At 50.7% G+C, this 23898-nt stretch overlaps 3 protein-coding genes across 7 annotated transcripts; 2 read left to right on the top strand and 1 right to left on the bottom strand.

Annotated features, from left to right (window-relative positions):
• Positions 1-493: 493 nt before the first annotated feature.
• LOC120663962 (GDSL esterase/lipase At5g45910-like) lies at positions 494-3097 on the top strand. 3 transcript variants are annotated; one of them, XR_005670674.1, is made up of 5 exons: positions 494-925; positions 1034-1249; positions 1343-1768; positions 1876-2420; positions 2528-3093. XR_005670674.1 is itself a non-coding variant. In XM_039942916.1 (4 exons), the coding sequence occupies exons 1-4, from the start codon at positions 673-675 to the stop codon at positions 2764-2766; spliced, it is 1134 nt and encodes a 377-aa protein (XP_039798850.1). In that variant the 5' UTR covers positions 494-672; the 3' UTR covers positions 2767-3097. The 3 variants fall into 3 exon arrangements, 2 of the variants coding, with proteins under 2 accessions (XP_039798850.1, XP_039798852.1); XM_039942916.1 differs by lacking the exon at positions 1876-2420 and having other exon boundaries at positions 2528-3097; XM_039942918.1 differs by having other exon boundaries at positions 1876-3093.
• Positions 3098-15410: 12313 nt separating this feature from the next.
• On the top strand, positions 15411-18348 carry LOC120663960 (GDSL esterase/lipase At5g45910-like). Its single transcript, XM_039942914.1, has 4 exons — positions 15411-15738; positions 15870-16249; positions 16374-16659; positions 17989-18348. The coding sequence occupies exons 1-4, from the start codon at positions 15477-15479 to the stop codon at positions 18210-18212; spliced, it is 1152 nt and encodes a 383-aa protein (XP_039798848.1). The 5' UTR covers positions 15411-15476; the 3' UTR covers positions 18213-18348.
• A 293-nt stretch (positions 18349-18641) lies between these two features.
• LOC120663959 (probable receptor-like protein kinase At5g18500) lies at positions 18642-23614 on the bottom strand. 3 transcript variants are annotated; one of them, XM_039942912.1, is made up of 9 exons: positions 23378-23613; positions 23046-23259; positions 21780-22443; positions 21574-21678; positions 21326-21448; positions 20627-20797; positions 20362-20491; positions 19489-19698; positions 18642-19228 (listed from the first exon to the last, which is right to left on the bottom strand). In XM_039942912.1, exons 3-9 carry the CDS (start codon positions 22421-22423, stop codon positions 19085-19087), a joined length of 1527 nt encoding a protein of 508 aa, XP_039798846.1. In that variant the 5' UTR covers positions 22424-22443; positions 23046-23259; positions 23378-23613; the 3' UTR covers positions 18642-19084. The 3 variants fall into 3 exon arrangements, with proteins under 3 accessions (XP_039798846.1, XP_039798847.1, XP_039798845.1); XM_039942913.1 differs by having other exon boundaries at positions 23046-23178; XM_039942911.1 differs by having other exon boundaries at positions 18796-19228; positions 21780-23259; positions 23378-23614.
• Positions 23615-23898: the final 284 nt, after the last annotated feature.

The following is a 23898-nucleotide window of genomic DNA, read 5'->3' as shown; positions in this document are numbered from 1 at the left end:
GTATGATTTCCCTGTCACCTCAACGGCTAGCTGATTGCTATCAGCACAGGACAGATGGATCATGGATGTTATTTCAAAAATAAAAATAGATGGATCATGGATGGTACTAATTCATTCGGGTTGGCAGTGATGGGTGTCCCAGGTGAGATGACACAGGAGGCCATCCAAGCAAGCAAGGCATGTGTGGCATGTCCAGTCCAGCACCCCCTACTCCAGCTCCTACCTTTCCCATCAAAGTCACCAAACAAACCTTCCATTCCTCATCATCGTCCATCCACCATGCGCCGTTACAGTTCAGTGCCCATCCATCATAGGCCACCCAAAAACAAATCAAATAAAATCAAAGGGTCTTAGAGAGAGAGAGAGAGAGAGAGAGAGAGAGAGAGAGAGGGGGGGGGGGGGGGGAAAGAAATTGAAAACGGGGCCCCATAAGCAACCAAACAGAGACATAATTAGCAGCACCCTTTGCAAGGTGTAATCCATGTGCCCCTGCTATATAACAATGCGATCCCCAATCCCCTAAGCAGCGTGGTGCAGTGTAGCAGGTGCCCGCCCGCTTTCCGCTGCCCTCCCGGCTCTTCTTCCTCTTCCTTCCTTCCTTCCTTCCACGCCACACCCCGGCCACTGCTGGTTTCTCATTGGCGAGCCCAGCCGAGGTCCTCGTGGGCGGCCATGGCAGCAGCGAGTAGGAGGAGGGGCTTCTCCTTGCCGGCGGCGGCGTGCCTGGTGGTTGTCCTGCTGCGGTGCCTGTCGGCGTCCGCCGAGCCCCTGCCGCAGTACTACAATGCCATCTTCAGCTTCGGCGACTCCTTCTCCGACACGGGCAACTTCGTGATCATCAACTCCGGCAAGCTGCCCAACATGCCCAAGTTCCCGCCGCCGTACGCGCGCTGCTCCAACGGCCGCCTCGTCATCGACTTCCTGGGTGAGTTGGGCGACCGGTCGGCCGATCGGTGAACTCGATTTGATTCGATTCGATACTAAAAGGAACCGTGGTTTGGTTTGATTTGATTTGGATCCGACGATCCGGCAGCCGAGGCGTTCGGTCTCCCGCTGCTCCCTCCGTCGGCGAACAAGGGCACCAACTTCAGCCAGGGCGCCAACTTCGCGGTGATGGGCGCGACGGCGCTGGACCTCAAGTACTTCAGGGACAACAACGTGTGGAGCATCCCGCCCTTCAACACCTCCATGAACGTGCAGCTGCAGTGGTTCGACGAGGTCAAGCAGACCATCTGCTCGGACCCGCAGGGTACGATCGACACGACACGACACGAGTCTCTTCTTCCTGACGGTGATGGATCGATTCGAAACCTGACACCCCCTACATACGATGTAATTACAGAGTGCCGCGCCTTCTTCTCCAAGTCCCTGTTCGTGTTCGGCGAGTTCGGCGGCAACGACTACAGCTTCGCGTGGAAGGCGGAGTGGCCCCTGGATAAGGTGAAGACGATGGTGCCGGCCGTGGTGGCCTCGCTGGTGCGCGGCGTGGAGCGGCTGCTGGACGAGGGCGCCCGGCACGTGGTGGTGCCGGGGAACCTCCCCGCCGGGTGCATCCCCATCACGCTCACCATGTACCCCTCCGAGGACCGGTCCGAGTACGACCCCCGCACCGGCTGCCTCAAGAAGTACAACAGCGTCGCGCTCTACCACAACGCCATGCTCCGGATCGCCCTCGACCGCCTGCAGCGCCGCCGCCCCGAGGCCCGCCTCGTCTACGCCGACTACTACACGCCCTACATCCAGTTCGCGCGCACGCCGCACCTCTACGGTCAGTAGTAGTCCTCCTCGCCTTTCTGGTCTGTTGATCATGTGCTCAGGCAGCAGGCAGCAGCTGCAGCTCAATGGAAGGCAGCCTCATGACCTCATCTCCTGCAGCGGTAGAGGGGGAGAGGGAGGGGAATATCTATCATCTCTCTGCTCTGCTCTCTCCTCTGCTCTCTCCTCTGCTTCTGCTCTGGCACGACACGACTGATCAGAGAGCAGTGGGCGCCTTTATGGAGGTGAGGTGAGGTGTTGGTCTCCGAGCGGTCACCAGCCAGGGCTGGTGCCGCGCTGCGGCGCCGTCCTTGGCATGCTTGTTTGGTTTGGTAGGCAACCAGAGAACAAACAAGCCAGGAGCCCGTCGGCCCCGTCGATTTGATGCTGCTCTCCTCCGCGACAGGCGGGGGAACTCGGGCTGGTCGGTCGGTGCTCGATCGGCAGCCAGCCACTGGTGGTGGGGGAGTGGGAGTAGGCCACAGCCAGGGCGAGGGACTGAAGGAGAGTGATGGCTCGGCTCCGGATCGCGGGTACGGCCGGTGGTGTCGGGGGGACGCTCAGTCAGGGGTGTGGGCGGGCAACATCGGCGTGATCGAATCGAGCTCACCTACCAGCAGGGGACCGGGAAGGGTTCTTGCCCGGCACTGGCACAGCCTGTGTCCGTACGCCGCATCGACTGCTCTCGCTCTCCCCATCCATCGCTACTAGCTGCTCCCATCCTGTCCTGTGCTAACAGAGCAAAACGCTGGGTGTGGTGTGTTGCGTGCAGGGTACAAGCGCGGCGCCCTCCGCGCGTGCTGCGGCGGCGGCGGGCCGTACAACTACAACATGAGCGCCTCCTGCGGTCTCCCGGGGTCGACGACGTGCGAGGACCCCGACGCGCACGTGAGCTGGGACGGCATCCACCTCACGGAGGCGCCCTACCGCTTCATCGCCAACACCTGGCTCAAGGGCCCCTACGCGCACCCGCCGCTCGCCACCGTCGTCCGCGAGGACATGGTCGACTGATCATGGCCATCAGTCCAGCCAGGTGGTAGCGCGGTGTCAGTGTGCCTGCTGCCTGCAAGAAGAGATAGTGAGTGTGAAGAGAGAGAGTGCTAATATAACGGATGTGAGTGCATTCCATTTGTTCATGTATATTTTGGGATAAGTAAGTGAGATCGATCGATCGGTTAGGTTTTTTTTTTTTCCTTTCTGCTTTCTCCTTGTTTTATTTATTATCACCTGCAATCGAGCGAGTGTAATACTCTACTACTCTTGTTGCTTGGGCATAGATGAGAGCCATGAGGAAACAAGTGTTCTGCTGACGGTTCAGGATCAGCAGCCTGCGATTGATAAATGGAGCTCGAAAGATCGTGCAAACGGATGACAGGTCGGCGGCGGGGACAAGGAGCTTTCAGCGCCCGCGCCGCCGTGCGTGATGAACACAAGAAACGAAACGAAACGACACGACACGATACGATCCCTCCAAGATTGCTCACCGAAACCGCACGCGGAGGACGGAACGGAGGCGTAGGAGATTGAGAGAGCGAAGACAAGGTTGCGGCAACAAGCAACGCACATATGCCCAAATGGCCCGGGAGAGAGCAGGCAGGAGGTGGCGCGACGCAAGCGAAGCCGCGCTGGAAAAGCGCTTTAGGGGGCTTCCGCATGATCACGCACGCCGGAATCACTGCCGCTTTTGCCGCGATCGCTTGACCGCCACGGCGATCGGCAGCAGCGTCACGCCAGACCCACAAGCCGTTGCCGAGAGCTGGGCAGGCCGTGCCGGCGAGGCGAGGCGACAGGCGAGCGAGTCACCGCGCCGGTACGAACCCTTTGCCGCGGCGCCGGAGGATCGCGGTGGCTGTCCACGCCGCGGCCGCGCAGGTGGCGGCCTGGGAAGTGGCAAGTGGGAACAAGGGCCGGGGCCGGACGCCGTGCGCTGCTTCGCTTCGCCGCCGCGCCGAGGGCCAGTGCGGCGCATGTGCACGGCGCCGCCCCGAGACAAGCCGCCGCGTGTGCGGGCGGCTGGATGGATGGACGCGCCTGACTGTGACGGAACCGCCAAATTAAAACTCTAATTAAGCGTAATGGCCGTCACTTGAACACATCGGGCTCATTAGCTTAACGGCTTAATTTGGCGATCCTTTCGCAACCCACGTCCCGATCGAAACATCACCGATAGTCCCACGCGAAGGTGGGCGCAGATGGTACAAGCACGACACATATTTGAATATACAACAAATATACATAGAGCTTGACCTTAAGTTTTACAAGCCGAGTTTGAATAAATACATAATTCACAAATTTTACAATACTGAAATCCTGGTTCGTCTAGAGGAACGGGGCCTACAGCTACCAAAAGTGAGCCCTAGAGAGATCCCTAACTAAACGTCCGGCTCCACGACCACCCATCCCTCTGCATCCCGGCGGATGAACTTGGCGCAGCAGGGACAAAAGTCTACGTCTGCGTGCTCTGAAATAATGTTGGCAACAAACCCTGAGTATTCTAATACTCAGCAAGGCTTACCCGACCAGTGGGTATAACTTAGCCCACATAGCTAGACATGCAAGGCTTTTGGCTGGTGGTTATTTTGCAGAAAAAACAACTAAAGTAATTCCTTACTTTCATTATTTTAGCTTCAGATTCTATATAAATTAACTCTCATCTCATATTCGCAAAGACCCACTATAGCAATCATGGTGATGCAAGCAAAATAATTCGATGAGCTCAATATTTTATATAAACATACCTAACTCACATTCTACATTTTTGCTACGGTGTGACAAAGAGACCAAGGCCCTCATAACCGCGAGACACGGCGAATCGATCCGATTTAACCTTGCAAGGTGGACCTAACCAACACGGCACGTATTTGCCCCGTCGGACTATACATACCAACCATTCCCCTCCCCGCCTCGAACTACAGGAACCAGCCCAACGACATATGGTCAGCCGAGCTCAACGTGAGACCACCAAAAGTAAACACATGCATCCCAATTCTCCGCGACTACTCGACTCGCCCCAGGAGTTGGGTGCGGGTTCCTGTACTTTCGAAGCAAGGCAGTACTCGGCTTACCGGTTTCGACTACCTCCTACTCCCGGCATGCGGTTAGTACAGTTCAATCCCCGATCAGCACTGCCACATCCACCGGTCCTTAATCGACACAGACGGGGCTAAGACACCCAGGAACCCTGTCCTGCTGCCATACCTATCCATCATCTCCGCCCGGTCTCACATTTTCATGTTCATTTCGAAACCAAGCTCATATACTGAATTATATTAAGATAATAACGTATCTCGCGAGTAACCGGAAATTACTCGACTCCTAACATCCTACATCTCGCGAGTGCAGGAGACCACTCGTCTTCTACCGGTAACATTAAGCTTAGCACAACTATCGTCCTATACATGCTAGTATAACTCCGGGAATCCTATGAATCATGCAACTAGGGTTCCAAACAATTCCTGAACTTAATGCACAAGTAATAGAAACATACATAGGTGTCTTAATTTAAAATACTAGGATGTGCACCGGGGCTTGCCTTGCGCCTGCTGCTCAACACTGGGGCCAGACGGGCCTTGGGCCGGGTGCTCACACCTCTCCTCTTGGGCTTGCGTCGTTTGCTCTTGTGGTGCCGCGATCACCTCAAAGACGGCTCCCTCAGATGCGGATGCTACACGTATGCATATGAATTAAATGAGTGCAGCCCAAGAATGTAACTAGTTTACTTTAACTGAAACACCCTGCGGACTGTCCGCGCCCGAGTGGCGGACTGTCCGCCGCACTATCCTACCAACCCAGCAGAGGCAACAACGTCTCTGGAACTTTTGCCCATTTTACCTGCGGACTGTCCGGCCACCCCTAGCGGACCGTCCGCAGTTCAAGTACTCAACCCACCAGAGACGAAAACGTCTCTGGACAATTTCCTAGACTCTACTGCGGACTGTCCGCGCCCTAGTAGCGGACCGTCCGCAGTTCACCCCTGCGAACCTCCAGAGACGACATCGTCTCTGGAACAAATTTGAGCCTCAATGGCGGACCGTCCGCTCCCCGATAGCGGACTGTCCGCAGTCAATCTTGCAAAAACAACCAGAGGCAACATCGTCTCTGGACAAAACTAACCTGACCGGCGGACCGTCCGCGCCTCCCAGGCGGACCGTCCGCGATAACTAATTTCTGACCTTCGCCCTAGGCGGCAGCAAGGGCGGCGGCGACGGCGGAGGCCGTGCTCCGGCGCCGGCGACACGCCATGGAAGGGGAAAAAGGCTGGGAAGCATAAGAAACTCACCACGAATCCATTCCCGCGGTCGGTTCGAGTGGAGGGCGACCGGAGAGGCGGATCGGCGGTGGAACTGAGCTTCAACACCTCCAATGGCGTCCGGCGGTGGTGGGAAGGATTCCGGCCGTGAGGAGCCGGTCTGGAGGTTTGGGAAAGTGGAGGAGGGGCTAGGGAAGGTACTCGCGCAAGGAATCGAGTTAGGATGGCCGGAGAAGGGAGATCGAGGGGAGAGGGCGACGTCGAGGCGAGCGGTCTAGAGTCGCTCGGTTCTGGACGAAATGAGGAGGAAGAGAGATCTGACCAGCGGGTCCCACATCCGTCCAGATAAATATCTGGCGATGCCTCGCGGACTGTCCGCCGTCACCTCGCGGACTGTCCGCGTGGTGGTTGTTACAACCCTACCCCCTAAAAGAAATCTCGCCCCGAGATTTAAGGAATAGCTAAAGGGAGAGTTATAAATTGGTGTGTACCTTGATAGACTTGTAGCAATTCCGGACATTTAGTCCGAACAAATTCCTCCGTCTCCCAAGTAGCTTCCCGCTCGGAGTGATTGCTCCATTGCACTTTATAGAATTCACTGGTTTGATTCCGAGTGACCCTGGTTTTGTGATCAACAATTTTGATTGGGTATTCGGGATAGACAAGATCGGGTTCCACTTGTAGTTTCTCAATGTCAAGCACCTTCTCTGGAACACGGAGGCATTTCCTGAGCTGAGATACGTGGAATATATTATGAACCGCGGATAAGTGGGCAGGAAGCTCCAAACGGTATGCCACTGGCCCACATTGCTCAACAATAAGAAAAGGCCCAACATAACGAGGTGCGAGCTTTCCTTTCACCCCGAACCGTTGAACCCCTTTCATTGGAGATACCCGCAGATAGACATGATCCCCCACTAGAAACAGGGTGGATTGACGCTTCTTGTCCGCATAACTCTTTTGTCGGGATTGGGCAATCTTCAAATTTTCCTGAATGACCCGAACCTGCTCTTCTGCTTCATTCACCATATCGGGCCCAAAGAAAGTTCTCTCCCCCGCTTCTGACCAATTCAAAGGTGTTCTGCACTTCCGTCCATATAAGGCCGCAAATGGAGCCATCTTGATGCTTTCTTGATAACTGTTGTTATAAGCAAACTCGACCAATGGCAAGCACTCATCCCATTTCTGACTGTAGGTGATCACGCAAGCTCTAAGCATGTCCTCTAATATTTGGTTTATTCTCTCTGTCTGACCGTCAGTCTGGGGATGATAAGCCGAGCTGCGGAGGAGCCGAGTGCCGAGGGCGGCATGAAAGTGCTCCCAGAACCGGGCAATGAACTGAGCACCCCGGTCCGAAATGATTGTTTTTGGAATTCCATGAAGACTCACAATGCGATCTATATATAGCTGAGCGTATTGCTTCGCCGCATGTGTGGTCTTTACCGGTAGAAAATGGGCCGACTTGGTGAGACGATCTACAATAACCCATATCGAGTCATACCCCTTGTAAGTTTTGAGTAGACCGACGATGAAATCCATACTAATGTCTTCCCACTTCCAGGATGGAATACTCAATGGCTGCAAGGGGCCGGCTGATCTCAAGTGGCTAGCCTTAACCCTCCGACAGGTGTCACATTCTGACACATAACTTGCGATTTCCCGCTTCATCCTTGTCCACCAAAACCGCTGTTTCAGATCCTGATACATCTTGTTGCTGCCAGGATGGATAGAATACCTAGAGAGGTGAGCCTCATCAAGAATTTGTTTCCGGAGTTCTAAATCCTTAGGTACCACCAGCCGGTTCTTAAACCATAGCACACCCTCGCCATCTAGCTGAAAACATGCCACACGAGGGTCACTTTCCATGAGCCTCTGCCTAATCCTTTCCATGCCAATATTATCTCTTTGAGCGGCAATAATTTGATCCCGCAGTGTTGGAGTGAGGGTAATATGAGTAAGTGTACCCTCAGCTACTATAGCCAAATTCAACTTCTCCATCTCTTGGCATAGAGTTGCATGCATAGGGGTTACTGAGATACAGTTGCAACTTGCCTTTCTGCTCAATGCATCTGCTACCACATTAGCTTTGCCCGGGTGATAGTGGATTTCCAGATCGTAATCCTTAATCAATTCCAACCACCGTCTCTGGCGCAAGTTTAGCTCATTCTGAGTAAAAATATACTTTAGACTCTTGTGGTCGGAGTATATATGCACAGGATTACCCAGAAGATAATGACGCCAAATCTTCAGTGCATGCACCACCGCTGCCAATTCCAAATCATGAGTGGCATAATTCTCTTTGTGTCGCCTAAGTGCTCTGGAAGCATAAGCTATCACCCGCTGATCTTGCATAAGGACGCAGCCAAGGCCCGTACCTAATGCATCACATACAAACATCAAGGCCAGAATCATACCCAGCTAAGTCAAAGGCGGAAATGAGAATGCGGCCAAAACTCATACCTGATGCATCACAATAAACATCAAATGGTCGAGTGATATCTGGCTGAGCCAGGACAGGAGCAGACGTCAGAAGTCTTCTCAAGGTCTGGAAAGCCTGCTCACAATTGTTGCCCCAACTAAATCTCACTCCTTTCTTGAGTAATTCGGTCATGGGCCTAGCAATTTTTGAGAACTCCGGTACAAACCAGCGATAATATCCTGCTAGCCCAAGAAAACTTCGAATCTCAGGAACAGAGGTAGGAGCCTGCCAATCCAGGACATCCTGAATCTTGCTAGGATCAACAGAAATCCCTTTGTCCGAGATGATGTGGCCCAAGAACTGGACTTCCTTGAGCCAAAAATCGCATTTGCTAAATTTGGCATACAGCTTGTGCTCCCGCAGGCGCTGAAGCACAATGCGGAGATGCTCTGCATGCTCTTCTTCATTCTTGGAAAATATAAGAATGTCGTCGATGAAAACAACGACAAACTTATCTAGCTCGGGCATGAATACCGAGTTCATGAGGTACATGAAATGAGCAGGGGCATTGGTTAGCCCGAAAGACATGACCAGACATTCAAAAAGTCCGTATCTGGTGGAAAAAGCTGTCTTGGGAATATCCTCAGCTCTAATCTTTATTTGATAATAACCAGAGCGGAGATCAATCTTGGAAAATACTTTGGCCCCGAATAGCTGATCAAACAGAATATCAATCCGGAGAAGGGGATATTTATTTTTGATTGTGACGGCATTCAGAAGTCTATAATCCACACACAGCCTGAGGCTCTCATCTTTCTTTTTCACAAAGAGTGCAGGACAGCCCCAAGGCGACTTGCTAGGACGGATATAGCCCTTATCAAGCAATTCCGGTAATTGTTTCTTTAACTCCGCCAGCTCATTGGGTGGCATCCGGTAAGGCCTCCTAGAAATCGGTGCCGTACCCGGTTGCAATTCAATGGTAAACTCCACGTCACGATCAGGCGGCATTTCAGGCAAATCATCCGGAAAGACGTCCGGATATTCACACACCACTGGTATGTCCTCTAGCTTCTTGCCCTCGGCGTGGTGCACCGCATGAGTCAAAGACGCTGGATCCCTCAAATTTAAAGTCATACTACCATGAATAGAGGAGTTGATGTGCACAGATTGTGAGGTCGTGTCCAGAGTAACTCCCTGACCCTCCATCCAGTTCATACCCAATATAATATCTATCCTTTGGGTTGGTAACATTATCAGGGCCATAGGGAAAATTTTTCCTTGCAACTGTAGGGGTACTTGCTTAACAAACTGATTGGTGATTAACTTCCCCCCAGGCGAATGAATGTGGTATGGCTTGGGCATGCTTTCAGTTTTTAATCCCAGTCTAACAATACACCCCTTGCTAATAAAGGTATGAGACGCCCCTGAATCAAATAATACTGTAACGGGTTGTTCATTTACTGAGAACGTACCCGCCATCACTGGAGCTCCCTTAGGAATACCCTCGAGGGTGGTGTAGTGCACCTGCCCCGGCTTGAAGTGGGCCACTTGCTGCTTCTGACCCTGCTGGCTCGACTGCTGGCCTTGCTTGGGTGGCATTGGGCAATTCCGTGCAAAGTGACCCGGCTGCCCGCAGTTGTAGCACGGAAACAGATTGGGGCGCACCCCCGGCTGCTGCACCCAGACCTTCTGCTCATTCTGCTGAGGAGCAGGAGGCCTGACCGTCCCCTGTGGCTGAGTGTACTGAGGGGGCCTGTATCCCCACTGCTGCTGTGGCTGGTGCTGAAAAGGGGCTCGCTGTGGGCCCGACTGCACCAAGCGAAACCTCTGAGGGGCACTGCTAGAGGACCCCGCTGCCGGCGCCTTTCTCTTCTTTTCTGCCTTGTGAGCTAGGTGGGCGTCCTCCTGTATGATAGCCCCGTTGACTAGCTCACTGAAACTGTCGAACCTGACCATCGCCCAGCGATCCTGGAGCTTGGTACTGAGCCCCTGCCTGAAACAGGCCTGCTTCTTCTCGTCAGTGTCCACATGGTACCCAGCATACTGTGAGAGAGTGTTGAATGCTTGGGAGTACTGTAGTACACTGTTATTTCCCTGCTTCAGGGCCAAGAACTCGGTGAGCTTCCTTCTAATCACCCCCGCTGGAATGTGATGTGCCCTGAAGGCTTCCCGGAACTGTGCCCAAGTGAAACGGGTGTCCGCTGGGAACATTGCCACATGATTGTCCCACCATGTGCGTGCTGGGCCCCTAAGCTGCTGAGCGGCAAATCCTGCCTTGTCCCCATCATTGTACTGGTGTAGGGTGAATTTGGACTCGATAGTCCGAAGCCAGCTGTCTGCCTCCAGCGGTTCATCCGCTTTATGGAAGAGCGGTGGTTGAGTAGCCAGAAACTCTGGATATCCAGGAGCAGGCGGCTGATGGTGATGTCCAGGCTGCGGCGCTCTGCCCTGCGCCACGAGCTCACGGAGGAGTGCCGTCTGCTCATCGCGCCCAGTGAGCATGGCCGCAATGGCCTGGGCCAACTCAGGAGGGTTCGGTGGTTCTCCCATTCTGCATTCAACCATGACGAGGTTAGTTCCATCATCCAGATAAATCAAGACAAAACCGATAGCAATTAATCCTTGCAAGTCATGGCACAATGCAGAAGGTAGGGCTTCAAAACAATTCTGAAGGATACTAGCAGGCGGGGCCAGGCGATCGATCGGCGCCACCAATTGGTCTAACCGAGCTGCCCTGGTCCAGCCGAAATTAGTACGGCGGACCGTCCGCAGTACATGGGCGGACCGTCCGCTTCCCAAAATCCTAGTCGACCGGACTGTCCGCGGAGAGTCTGCGGACCGTCCACCGTGCGCACTGTCAACCAGATTCAGTTCCACCGGCTCTGGTAAATTTTTCTCAAGGTCCGGCGGACCGTCCGCGGGTCCTAACCGGACTGTCCGCTGAACATGCCTCGCGACAGTGCCTCGGGTCCGGCCGACGACACTCTCGCAACCATTCACGCCCCCCCATCAACTCCTACGGAAAAACCCAAAAATACTACAAAAATGAGATGCATGCTCGCCCTACGCTCAAAATCCATTTTTATATTTTCAGAAAAACTTGAAATTAAGCATGCCTGTACCACCCTCGGTGCGTTTCGGCTCTGATACCAGCTGTGACGGAACCGCCAAATTAAAACTCTAATTAAGCGTAATGGCCGTCACTTGAACACATCGGGCTCATTAGCTTAACGGCTTAATTTGGCGATCCTTTCGCAACCCACGTCCCGATCGAAACATCACCGATAGTCCCACGCGAAGGTGGGCGCAGATGGTACAAGCACGACACATATTTGAATATACAACAAATATACATAGAGCTTGACCTTAAGTTTTACAAGCCGAGTTTGAATAAATACATAATTCACAAACTTTACAATACTGAAATCCTGGTTCGTCTAGAGGAACGGGGCCTACAGCTACCAAACGTGAGCCCTAGAGAGATCCCTAACTAAACGTCCGGCTCCACGACCACCCATCCCTCTGCATCCCGGCGGATGAACTTGGCGCAGCAGGGACAGAAGTCTACGTCTGCGTGCTCTGAAATAATGTTGGCAACAAACCCTGAGTATTCTAATACTCAGCAAGGCTTACCCGACCAGTGGGTATAACTTAGCCCACATAGCTAGACATGCAAGGTTTTTGGCTGGTGGTTATTTTGCAGAAAAAGCAACTAAAGTAATTCCTTACTTTCATTATTTTAGCTTCAGATTCTATATAAATTAACTCTCATCTCATATTCGCAAAGACCCACTATAGCAATCATGGTGATGCAAGCAAAATAATTCGATGAGCTCAATATTTTATATAAACATACCTAACTCACATTCTACATTTTTGCTACGGTGTGACAAAGAGACCAAGGCCCTCATAACCGCGAGACACGGCGAATCGATCCGATTTAACCTTGCAAGGTGGACCTAACCAACACGGCACGTATTTGCCCCGTCGGACTATACATACCAACCATTCCCCTCCCCGCCTCGAACTACAGGAACCAGCCCAACGACATATGGTCAGCCGAGCTCAACGTGAGACCACCAAAAGTAAACACATGCATCCCAATTCTCCGCGACTACTCGACTCGCCCCAGGAGTTGGGTGCGGGTTCCTGTACTTTCGAAGCAAGGCAGTACTCGGCTTACCGGTTTCGACTACCTCCTACTCCCGGCATGCGGTTAGTACAGTTCAATCCCCGATCAGCACTGCCACATCCACCGGTCCTTAATCGACACAGACGGGGCTAAGACACCCAGGAACCCTGTCCTGCTGCCATACCTATCCATCATCCCCGCCTGGTCTCACATTTCCATGTTCATTTCGAAACCAAGCTCATATACTGAATTATATTAAGATAATAACGTATCTCGCGAGTAACCGGAAATTACTCGACTCCTAACATCCTACATCTCGCGAGTGCAGGAGACCACTCGTCTTCTACCGGTAACATTAAGCTTAGCACAACTATCATCCTATACATGCTAGTATAACTCCGGGAATCCTATGAATCATGCAACTAGGGTTCCAAACAATTTCTGAACTTAATGCACAAGTAATAGAAACATACATAGGTGTCTTAATTTAAAATACTAGGATGTGCACCGGGGCTTGCCTTGCGCCTGCTGCTCAACACTGGGGCCAGACGGGCCTTGGGCCGGGTGCTCACACCTCTCCTCTTGGGCCTGCGTCGTTTGCTCTTGTGGTGCCGCGATCACCTCAAAGACGGCTCCCTCAGATGCGGATGCTACACGTATGCATATGAATTAAATGAGTGCAGCCCAAGAATGTAACTAGTTTACTTTAACTGAAACACCCTGCGGACTGTCCGCGCCCGAGTGGCGGACTGTCCGCCGCACTATCCTACCAACCCAGCAGAGGCAACAACGTCTCTGGAACTTTTGCCCATTTTACCTGCGGACTGTCCGGCCACCCCTAGCGGACCGTCCGCAGTTCAAGTACTCAACCCACCAGAGACGAAAACGTCTCTGGACAATTTCCTAGACTCTACTGCGGACTGTCCGCGCCCTAGTAGCGGACCGTCCGCAGTTCACCCCTGCGAACCTCCAGAGACGACATCGTCTCTGGAACAAATTTGAGCCTCAATGGCGGACCGTCCGCTCCCCGATAGCGGACTGTCCGCAGTCAATCTTGCAAAAACAACCAGAGGCAACATCGTCTCTGGACAAAACTAACCTGACCGGCGGACCGTCCGCGCCTCCCAGGCGGACCGTCCGCGATAACTAATTTCTGACCTTCGCCCTAGGCGGCAGCAAGGGCGGCGGCGACGGCGGAGGCCGTGCTCCGGCGCCGGCGACACGCCATGGAAGGGGAAAAAGGCTGGGAAGCATAAGAAACTCACCACGAATCCATTCCCGCGGTCGGTTCGAGTGGAGGGCGACCGGAGAGGCGGATCGGCGGTGGAACTGAGCTTCAACACCTCCAATGGCGTCCGGCGGTGGTGGGAAGGATTCCGGCCGTGAGGAGCCGGTCTGGAGGTTTGGGAAAGTGGAGGAGGGGCTAGGGAAGGTACTCGCGCAAGGAATCGAGTTAGGATGGCCGGAGAAGGGAGATCGAGGGGAGAGGGCGACGTCGAGGCGAGCGGTCTAGAGTCGCTCGGTTCTGGACGAAATGAGGAGGAAGAGAGATCTGACCAGCGGGTCCCACATCCGTCCAGATAAATATCTGGCGATGCCTCGCGGACTGTCCGCCGTCACCTCGCGGACTGTCCGCGTGGTGGTTGTTACACTGCCTGCCTGCATCTTGTGCGTCGCCGTCTGCGCGGCTGCGAGCCGGAAGGGACGGATGGATGGTGTTGGCTTCGTTCCACGCGACGCGACTCCGGCAACGCAGTCCGCATCACCACACCCTCTGTCCCGTTCCGTTCCTGACGCCAAGGATGGATGAGTCCATCAGACCAGGCATTGGGTCGAGTTGGGCTCCTCCGCATCCATTCATGCATGGGCCTACGTAACTCGCCTGATTTCCGTTATGGGCTACATGGAGATGGGCTTATGCCAGCCTTTCTTGGGCCACAGCCCAATCCTCTCCTCTGATTCTTCCGCAGCAGGCCTTGTTTTGAAATGGAATCCCATCCAAGCAACTCAATTAAGAAAATCACAAGTGAACACAGTAAAACCATCAAAGGAAAAAAAAAAGGAACGGATTAAATTTACACTATTATTGCGCCACGTCAGCCTGCACACAGAAATCGGAGAAAACGCAAAGCCAAAATTGCCCTAAACACCACGAAAGCAGAAGTACCCACCCACTACACATAGGAGTTGTAAATGGCTTTAATTTTTAGTTTAGATGATTTAAAGACCGAATTCTAATCTTATACAATTTTGAATTACAAAATTAGGAGACAAATAGGATTGTGAAGAATCATTAGGATGGCCCATTACCACCCCTAAGTACACACTAGAGATGAAGAACGAACCCTACTGCTTGTCTTGCTTGTCTTAAAGTAACCGCAGTTCCTATATAAGCTGTGACGCGAAAAAAAACAATCAAATGCTACAAAGTCTTCGAAACACATATCTCGACACAGGGTACCCCACCTTTTTTTAAAAAAATAAATGACTACCAAAATTCTGGTGATGAAGATGTTCAGAACACTCATGTGGGGTTCAGGGAGCGTTTAGTTCCAAAAAAATTTGCGCAGCACCCGTCACATTAAATTTTCAGATACATGCATGAAGCATTAAATGCAGTTGAAAAAAATTAACTAATTACACAATTTAACTGATTAGGATGAGATGAATCTTTTAAGCCTAATTAATTTATGATTAGATATTAATTATCAAATAACAACGAAATGTGCTATGATACCCAAACCCAAACTTTTTCACCAACTAAACACCCTCTCAGTAATTTTCTCAGCATTACTACAGTAGTCTGGTGGTCACAACAGTTGCTAGTCAGAGTTGCTCAGATTAGTCTCCCCACACTGAACGCTGCGCCGCAAGCAAATTGACCCGTCACTTACACTCTCCACTGTCCGCAACTGTCACTCATGGAGCCACTACCGCTGGTGCTGCCGCTCGCCGTCATCATCCTCTCATCCCTCCTACATAGCACAGGCACCGCCGCCGGCACGCCTCCACGGTTCAGCTCCATCTTCAGCTTCGGCAACTCCTACGCGGACACCGGTAATTTCGTCCACCAGTGCGCCGGCCTCCCCGCCATCGCCTTCAACCACTCCCCCTACGGCGAGACATTCTTCCGCCGCCCCACCGGGCGCCCGTCCGACGGCCGCCTCATCATCGACTTCATCGGTACGCAAACGCATCGTAGAATCTCGAGCAGTCTCTCGTACATGTCAAGCGCAAAGACCATAGGTGGTTGATCCCCACAGCCTGACAGACGCCATTGTTGTCTGCTCTTGCATTGGCACGCGCGCGCGCAGCGGAGGCGCTGGAGCTTCCGCTCGTGGCGCCGTTCCTCTCGCGGCAGCCGCAGGACCTCAGCCGCGGCGCCAACTTCGCCATCGTCGGCGGCACGGCGCTGGACGTGGGGTTCTTCCTCCGGCACAACGCGGCCAGCGTGCCGCCGTTCCGGAGCTCCCTGCGCGCGCAGATCGGGTGGTTCCGCGGGCTCAGGCGGTCGCTCTGCAACTCCACCGCCGCGGCCGCGGGGTGCGGGGAGCGCCTGGTGGCGAGGTCGCTGTTCGTCGTCGGCGAGCTCGGCAGCAACGACTACGGCTACTTCCTCGCCGGCGGCAAGAGCCTCCAGGAGGCCAAGTCCCTCGTCCCGGAGGTCGTGAAAGCCATCTGCAGAGGCATCGAGGTGCGCATTCCTCCCTCGGATCACGGGCACATCGGCACATCGCGATTCACGCCGTTGTTGTCGGGACGCATGATTCATTCATTCGAGTTGTTCCCAGGTTGTTGACGATTTCTTTTGTGCGCAGAGGCTGGTGGAGGAGGGAGCGAGGTTCGTGGTGGTGTCGGGCACGCTGCCGGCGGGGTGCCTGCCAATGGCGCTGGCCAAGTACGGCGCGGCGGGGAACGCGACGGCGACGGAGTACGACCGCCGGACGGGGTGCCTGCGGCGGCTCAACGGCCTGGCGCAGTACCACAACTGGCTGCTGCGGGAGGCCGTGGCGAGCATGCGCGCAAAGTACCCGGCCGCCAAGCTCGTCTACGCCGACTTCTACCGCCCGGTGGCGCGGCTCCTCCGGCGGCCCGGCAAGTTCGGTGAGTGCTCCGAAACGCCGGCGGCTATCACACAGCTGACAGCTCACTTCTTGTCCCATTTTGCTCCTTTCTAATTTTCCTCTGACATGTCACTGTTGTTTGGTTGATTCTTCCCGTGGAACAATTTCAGTTCTCCTAGCTAGGCTGTTAGACGCGTGTAGAGTTTGCAACAAATTAAACTAATAACCCAAGCATCTACCGTTGAAACAGTATGGCAGTGCACGTGAAATCTGACCAATGTTCATAAAGGCAATGCGCAGCGCGTAGATATATATAACGAAGTCAAACCTTTTGATGATATCTAAAGCAATGAGGCCATTGACTGCGCTTAATGTTATGTGGTTCCAAGAGTTTCGCGATCTTCGAAAATTTTGGAATCTTAATTAGGCACACCAACCCATACATGTGTACGTGCTGAGTGCCAGCTGCGAAATGGAAGGATCGTCTGGTAATTGTATATACTGATGACTTGGCACAAAAAGATAGGATTCTTCAAGCATGTTGATCGAGGGAGGACCATTGCATGCAAGCATCGATTGATTTCCTCCAAGGCTCCAACAAGTTATTAGCTTGTTGTAAGGTCAAACTTGAGGTCTTAGTTACAGGTGCGTGGTATCGAGCTTCAGACTTCAGTCCGCATGCGCGATCCTTGTTCTAAAAAAAGGCCTTGCGTGCTTACTTTCTTTGAGCACTCGGTTCTAAACACCTTGCGTTGTACATACCCTCGTACACACACACACTCTTTTTTTTTAAAAAAAAAGAATACTCCCTTGCACAAATGGAGACCGAAATGTGTAGGAGCTAAGCTGGAACTGGAATCTTGATCCCTTCGATTTTCCTTATATTTCTTAAGTGGGCTTCCGTGGACTATTGGGCCTAGGCTAAAGCCCTATCACCTTGCAGCCTATATCATCTTGGACCCTGCTGGGTTGATTTATTACTATTGCCAAACATATAAAGTATGGCCTTTAATAAATGTATAATAATTCAACACTCATTTAGATCACCTGGTATCAAGTATTGAGGGTAAGTCATATATGTATGTGAATGAACTAGTGTTTTAGTACTCACTCGGTCATGTATTGCTCACTACAAACAGAATGTAGAAAATGGGATTAAAGGGTTCCCACGAGCTGTTCTACAGTGGTGGTTGTAACCTCACGGTTACTGAACTGAGATATGTGCAGTTTTCTCTCTTGCAGATCATGCACATTTAGATTGCTGGGCTTGCTAGTGCGCAGCGTTTTCAGTCCCTCCTGTGAATCCTGCGTACCTACATCCACGGCCATCCGGGCGGTTACTTAACTGTTGGCCTGGCTTGGTTTGCAGGGTTCGGCGAGGAGCCTCTCCGGGCGTGCTGCGGCGGAGGCGGGCCGTACAACTACAACCCTGAGGCAGCCTGTGGGTCACCTGGCGCAACCGTCTGCGGCGACCCGTCCGCGTATGTGCACTGGGATGGCATCCACTTGACCGAGGCCGCCTACAAGCACATCGCCAACGGCTGGCTGAATGGTCCTTACGCCTACCCCTCCATCCTAGACTTGGCGCCCTAGGTTGATGCAAATCTCGTTTTACTAATTAATTAGCAGTATCCGGGAAGATTATGTACTACATGATTTTGTTTTCTGAATTTATGTAGCACATTTTCTCAAAAAAAAAAATTGTAGCACATGATCTTGACATGCAGTATGACTGAGAAAGAGTTGGTTGGGCAAAGCATGATAGCATCGCCTTCTCTCAACAAATCGTTTTTTCTTCTGTGGTAATCTTGTGGCAATGCAAATGCCATGACAGATCATGCTGCAATTACGGCATTGACAGTCGATGGCATTAACCCAACACAATTCCCAAACATATGATTACCATTCAGTGTGGTGATGGAGCTTCTGCAATAGAGACTGAACCAAGTTCAGGGCCATTCATCGATACAAAGACAAAGAGCAGCAATCATCGACAAGCAGCTAAGGAAATGAAGCCATTTCTTCTTCCTCTTTTTTTTTCTCTCTTTATACTCTTCGAGTAAACCATACAATACAAGCAATATCCAAGGTTACACTGATCTCCCCTCGCGCTTTGTAGTTTATACCAGCAACCACACAACAGTTACTGTCACCGACCACCACACGCCTACCCCCCCCCCCCCCCCCCCCCTCCTTGTTTTGGTAGGAAAACATTCTTCTTTTCGAGTTTTGAAGTTTTTACAAACTACTAGTACTATACACCCTTCAACTACCATACACCACTGTACATGTGTGTCAAGGAACACAAAAATGTATTATCAACCATTGCAGCCAAGAATGAAAAATGCATCAATTGGTTAAGTATTGTAATTTCCTGCTTCCCACGGTGTGTGCTTTGCATGCAGCACTCCAGTTGACTATATCGTATCTCCTAGTATGCCTTTTCTTTTCGTTTCTTGTTTCCATCATTTGGACGAAAATGTTCGACTCTTAGGTCGAGGTGGCCTTGCTTCATGCTCAGGGGCATCACTCCTGCCACTGTTGTTCTTGCCCCTCAATGGCTCGGTTTCTGAACTCTCAGGGGTTCGGTTCTGTCGGTGTCTTCTTTCCTGAAAATCCAATAGACTAGTATCACTCTTGTACACAACACTAATTAGAAAAACACATCCATTCACTAGGTAAATGCTAAGCGTCAATGTTCAATTAAAGCTGATTCAGCATGTCTATACGATAACCAAATAAGATAATTGTACCAAAGTGGCATTTTAGTTCTATGCAAAATTTTGTTCATCACCAACACTTAGTGAGGCATGAAAAACAAACCTAGACCATGAAAGTTACACACAGAATTAAATGAATAAATTCAAACCTCTTGAGGTATGGGTTCGTTAGAATCCAACATCCGGACCACCTGGTCCATGCTAGGTCTCTTCTCGGCATTCAAATCGATACACCTCAGGGCTGTCAAAAGGGCACGTTTTAGCTCCTTTGTTGAAGGTCTTCTTTCCAGGTTTGGATCCACCACTTCTTCAGAACGTCTGTTAGCAACCATCATTTTAAGCCAGTCAACTAGGTTTACCTACAGGTGAGCAGCTGTGCATTAGAACATGAGGCAGGATAAACAATAAAATAGTTTGCAAATTATCAATTGACACCTTATTTTCTTCAATAATTTGTGATTGATTCTACTTGTATGCTATTTTTATTACACTGAAACATCCACATGTAACTTTTGTAAAAAAAAATGAAGTATGCTTGAGGCAGAAAAGATTCCCCATGCATTTGCCAATATGGACCACATCATTATATGCTTTATGAAAGTAACAAGCAGCAGAAAAAAAAATCATAAGTAGCTATTATCCATCCATAATGACTCCATAAAGCTGCAGATCAGCTGACATTTGAATGAAATGTAACTACATAATGTTTTTTTGCTGAGCCTTATAGCCATGATTCAAAACTCATTTGTCTACTTTAGCACCCCCCAGGGGTCGGCTATTTTGTCTTTCTTAGTTTTGGTTGTTGCACATTCTGCTGCATCAAACCACCCAAAAAAGAAACACAAACAATCGAGATCTATGCGCAGACAGTCTTGTTTGATAAGAGATGTTACTAAACCTTCTTTGCTGTTAGTATTGAATAGTTAAACATTTGCTGCAGAAATTAAGACCATGCCAATTCATAGAAGATAAATGGCCAATAAGGATGATGAAGATGGAAAAAGATATTTGACAAGTAATACCTCATTTGGAGGACGCTCATAGTCAATTGGATCTCTACCTGTAATAGCTTCCAACAGAACAACCCCAAAGCTATAGACATCACTCTTTTCATTCAGAAGTCCACTGTTAGCATACTCAGGTGCAACATAGCTAAAAAGGGATAAAACAAATATTGGGTTAAAAGTAATATTAGTAGCAACAAATATTCTCAAAACTACAGTGGAAAATATTTGATGAATATACAAAGCGAAAGTGCCTCAAATATCCAAGGTATAAAAAACTTACCCAAAGGTACCCATAACTCGTGTAGCAATATGACTTTTACCAGCACCAAGCATCTTTGCCAAACCAAAGTCTGATATTTTGGCATTAAACTCGTCATCAATCAAGATATTGCTGGACTTGATGTCACGGTGAACAACTTTTGGTTCGATTGCCTCATGTAAATAAGAAAGGCTGTAGATATATCAGTTTTAATGTTTTACAACCAGTGACAGAATAGCTAAGAAAATAGGTTATATCATGGCCAAACAGAGGATGGCTATGTTATTCCAAATAAAAATAGAAATTGTTAATGTAATCATGATGGAAATGATAATATGGTCCCAGAAAATGATAAGAATCATAAAATGGTCCCAAAAAAAAAATTGTGCGAGTCCCGAGATAGATAAGGACTGCTTCAAACATTCATAGTCTCAGCCTTTCATCTAATCAGAGCTGATCTGAGTCAAACTTATTTTTGTTCACAATAGTATGAATGGCATTTACTGACTAGTAAGAATAGTAACTAATCATGAGGCTGTGATTATTGAAACATGTGTACCAATCAGATCGAGCATTTTCTTAGCCCTAGGCTTAAATAGTACAAATCTAGTCAGGTCACACTTCTTACAATCTTGAAAGTGGGAAAATGATGCCAAAATTGCATTTCTGAACAAAAAATAATAAACAAATCAGATCATATTCAGTCAAGGAGTTACTCACGCCTTTGCAGTGCCCAAAAGAATTTTCATGCGAGCCAACCAAGTGAGAGAGCTGTACTGGGACAATTCCCCATGAAGCCAACTTTCGAGATTCCCATTATTAACATACTCATAGACAAGCATCCTGGTTGCATATACACATCAAGTAATTCATGTTATGACTTCCCTTTCCTTTTTATTATCAAAAGAACCAATGCATAGGAAATCCTATTTTGGCAAAAGATGTCAATGATGTCCCTGTGTTCTTACCTTTGAGTACCCTCAACACAGTAACCCAAAAGGCGGACCAAATTCTTGTGACGGACATGGCCGATTGCTTCAACTTCCACCCTGAATTCTCTCTCAGCTTGCCCTCTGCACATAACAAGCAATCATATTATTATAAGGAAGAAGGCAGAAGGGTAATGGCATGGACTGCCACTGCATCAATCCAAAACTGCTATAGAAAAACTCACAAATTGTTAAGGATTTTCTTGACAGCAACTGGAGTGCCATTTGATAATCTGCCACGATACACAACACCATATCCGCCCTCACCAATCACATTATCCTTTGCAAAACGGTTGGTTGCAAGCTCTAGATCTCTAAGTGTGAACCAATGGCCCCAACCAAGATAAGAAAATTCAGGTAAGCCCACTAATGGCGCAGAGTCAACAGTAGCATGCGTTGAAGATTGTTCATCGAGGGAAGCGATCTGAATTCCATCACAGCCATCCGTAATGCGGAAAGAACCAGAAAGATTGTTCTCTTCTCCTTGTTTCAACTTTTCCTCCTGAGCCAACTGAATCGCTTCTCTATCGACCAGGTCACCATGCTCGGGCTCATTTTGAATAGTGAGTAGAAGCCCATCATGTACAACAAAATCATTACTCACTTCCTTGATATCTTTGCAGGGAGGAGGTATCTGGGTCATTGGACGGTCGTGGAGTGGCTTGCGTGACCTCCTGATACAGCTCTGAATGGTGAGGCATATGAGAAGAATGAGAAGAATACCCAAGAGGGACGCTCCAACAGCAATCCCAATCACAACCCAAAGTTTGAGGCCAAAGACAATTGTTTTCTCATGTAGAGATTCGGTTAGACTGGAGTTTGATGACATCTTTTGAACATCAAGCGCACCTGCAAGTGGAGGATAAGAACATGTCATGAACAAATGGAAATAGCTACTTTCTGCGAAAGATAACAATTAACATGATTGCAACCCTGGTATAGGCTGAGCCAGTCGTTGTGAAGGCGTTGCTGCAACTGCTCCTTGAACAGATAATGATTCTGACATGCTAATCAGGAGAAAGCTACATTGTAACCGCCAAGAAGAAGACCAACCAAAAGCCCTCTGCCAAGTCTCCATGTACATTCAGAGGGGTGACGGGCCCTTATTAATTTTAAGCGATTGCATTTCCACAACCGAAAACATCAACCGAGCAGCCAGATTATTGAAGTCAAATTCCCCCCTAGAGGCCTAGACCAATCCAACAAATTATTATACCTCACCAACAATCCTTAAAACATTAAAAGGTGGAGCATTTACAGTAGCAGACATTGTCGGTTCGGAGTACAAATTTAACCCGGCCAGCGGATCCCCCCCTACTCGCTTGGTTTGAAGAAACAGCCAAAACTGCAGTTCGCCATAAGTACTACAAACAATTTCCCTCTAAAAGACCATCGAAAATCGCAGAAATAGATGGCGCGCGAGAAAGCGAAGCTGTCACTGAGGCACTTACAGGTCGGGGCGGCGAGAAAAATCCAGTCTTTACTGGAGAAGCTCAGCAATGGTGGCGGGTGCTAGCCATCCTAAATCTACGTGGCCCAGTAGCTGGCTCAGTGGAACCCGCAACAAGTCCTGCTGGCGTCGATCTTGAGCGCCGTGAGAAGAGGAAGAAGAAACTAATCAAACCATGGATACAAGCAGCTCGCAAATCCACAGCAATCTCCAACCTGAATGGAGAGGGTGATAGGGAAGAGATTTGGATCTGAATGGGAAACAAGAGCAGCTCCAGGAACAAGGAACGGAATCCATCCAAGAAAAGCAGGCGAGGATCTTTTTGCTGCTTACCAACAGCAATGGGCGAAGACGAAAGGCAATCCGCGTACGGGCGGGCGGGCGGATCTGCCGGCACTCCACTACCACCACGGCCACCACTGGACGAGACGCGAGAGCAGCGGAGGTGGAGCAGAGAGATTACGGCGCGGCGCGGCGTGGAGTGGCGGAGAGGAGGATCCAGGCCAGCACCAGCCGAGCGAGGGAGGGACCGGCACTGGCAAGGCGCGGCCTCGTGCCCGGCCGTGCTCGTTTTGGAATTTCTAGAGGCGTGTGCTGTGCGAGTGCGTGCGCGGCGTGGGGCGGTTGGCGCGTCGATCGCTCGCAGCCACCTTCCGACGGTCGGTCGCCTCGCCCGCGCCTGCCCCCGCCGCACCTCACCTCGCTTGCTTCGCCTGCAAACGTTCACGCCGCCACGTCCACGCATCGCGGCGTCTTTACTTCCCCAGCACTACTGCCGGCCGCTGGCTGCCGAGGTGAGCGACCGAGCTCGCGTCACGTAGCGCCGCAGTGAACCTCAAGTAAAGCGGACGCCG

Source organism: Panicum virgatum, chromosome 3N (assembly GCF_016808335.1).
Source record: "Panicum virgatum strain AP13 chromosome 3N, P.virgatum_v5, whole genome shotgun sequence".
NCBI classification, from domain to species: domain Eukaryota; kingdom Viridiplantae; phylum Streptophyta; class Magnoliopsida; order Poales; family Poaceae; genus Panicum; species Panicum virgatum.
Note: the sequence above shows the minus strand (reverse complement) of the source record. Positions and strands in the feature narration are given on the sequence as shown.

Bases quoted from the DNA above. Each gene is read 5' to 3' on its own strand.
- LOC120663962 (XM_039942916.1), top strand. From the start codon at position 673: ATGGCAGCAGCGAGTAGGAGGAGGGGCTTCTCCTTGCCGGCGGCGGCG. The intron at 1,250-1,342 runs GTACGATCGACA...ATGTAATTACAG, and splicing joins CATCTGCTCGGACCCGCAGG to AGTGCCGCGCCTTCTTCTCC. The intron at 1,769-2,527 runs GTCAGTAGTAGT...TGTTGCGTGCAG, and splicing joins GCGCACGCCGCACCTCTACG to GGTACAAGCGCGGCGCCCTC.
- LOC120663960 (XM_039942914.1), top strand. From the start codon at position 15,477: ATGGAGCCACTACCGCTGGTGCTGCCGCTCGCCGTCATCATCCTCTCA. The intron at 15,739-15,869 runs GTACGCAAACGC...GCGCGCGCGCAG, and splicing joins CCTCATCATCGACTTCATCG to CGGAGGCGCTGGAGCTTCCG. The intron at 16,660-17,988 runs GTGAGTGCTCCG...CTTGGTTTGCAG, and splicing joins CCGGCGGCCCGGCAAGTTCG to GGTTCGGCGAGGAGCCTCTC.
- LOC120663959 (XM_039942911.1), bottom strand. From the start codon at position 22,471: ATGACATGTTCTTATCCTCCACTTGCAGGTGCGCTTGATGTTCAAAAG. The intron at 20,492-20,626 runs GTAAGTTTTTTA...ATCCCTTTTTAG, and splicing joins CGAGTTATGGGTACCTTTGG to CTATGTTGCACCTGAGTATG. The intron at 19,699-20,361 runs GTATTACTTGTC...GCTCACCTGTAG, and splicing joins ATGAGCGTCCTCCAAATGAG to GTAAACCTAGTTGACTGGCT.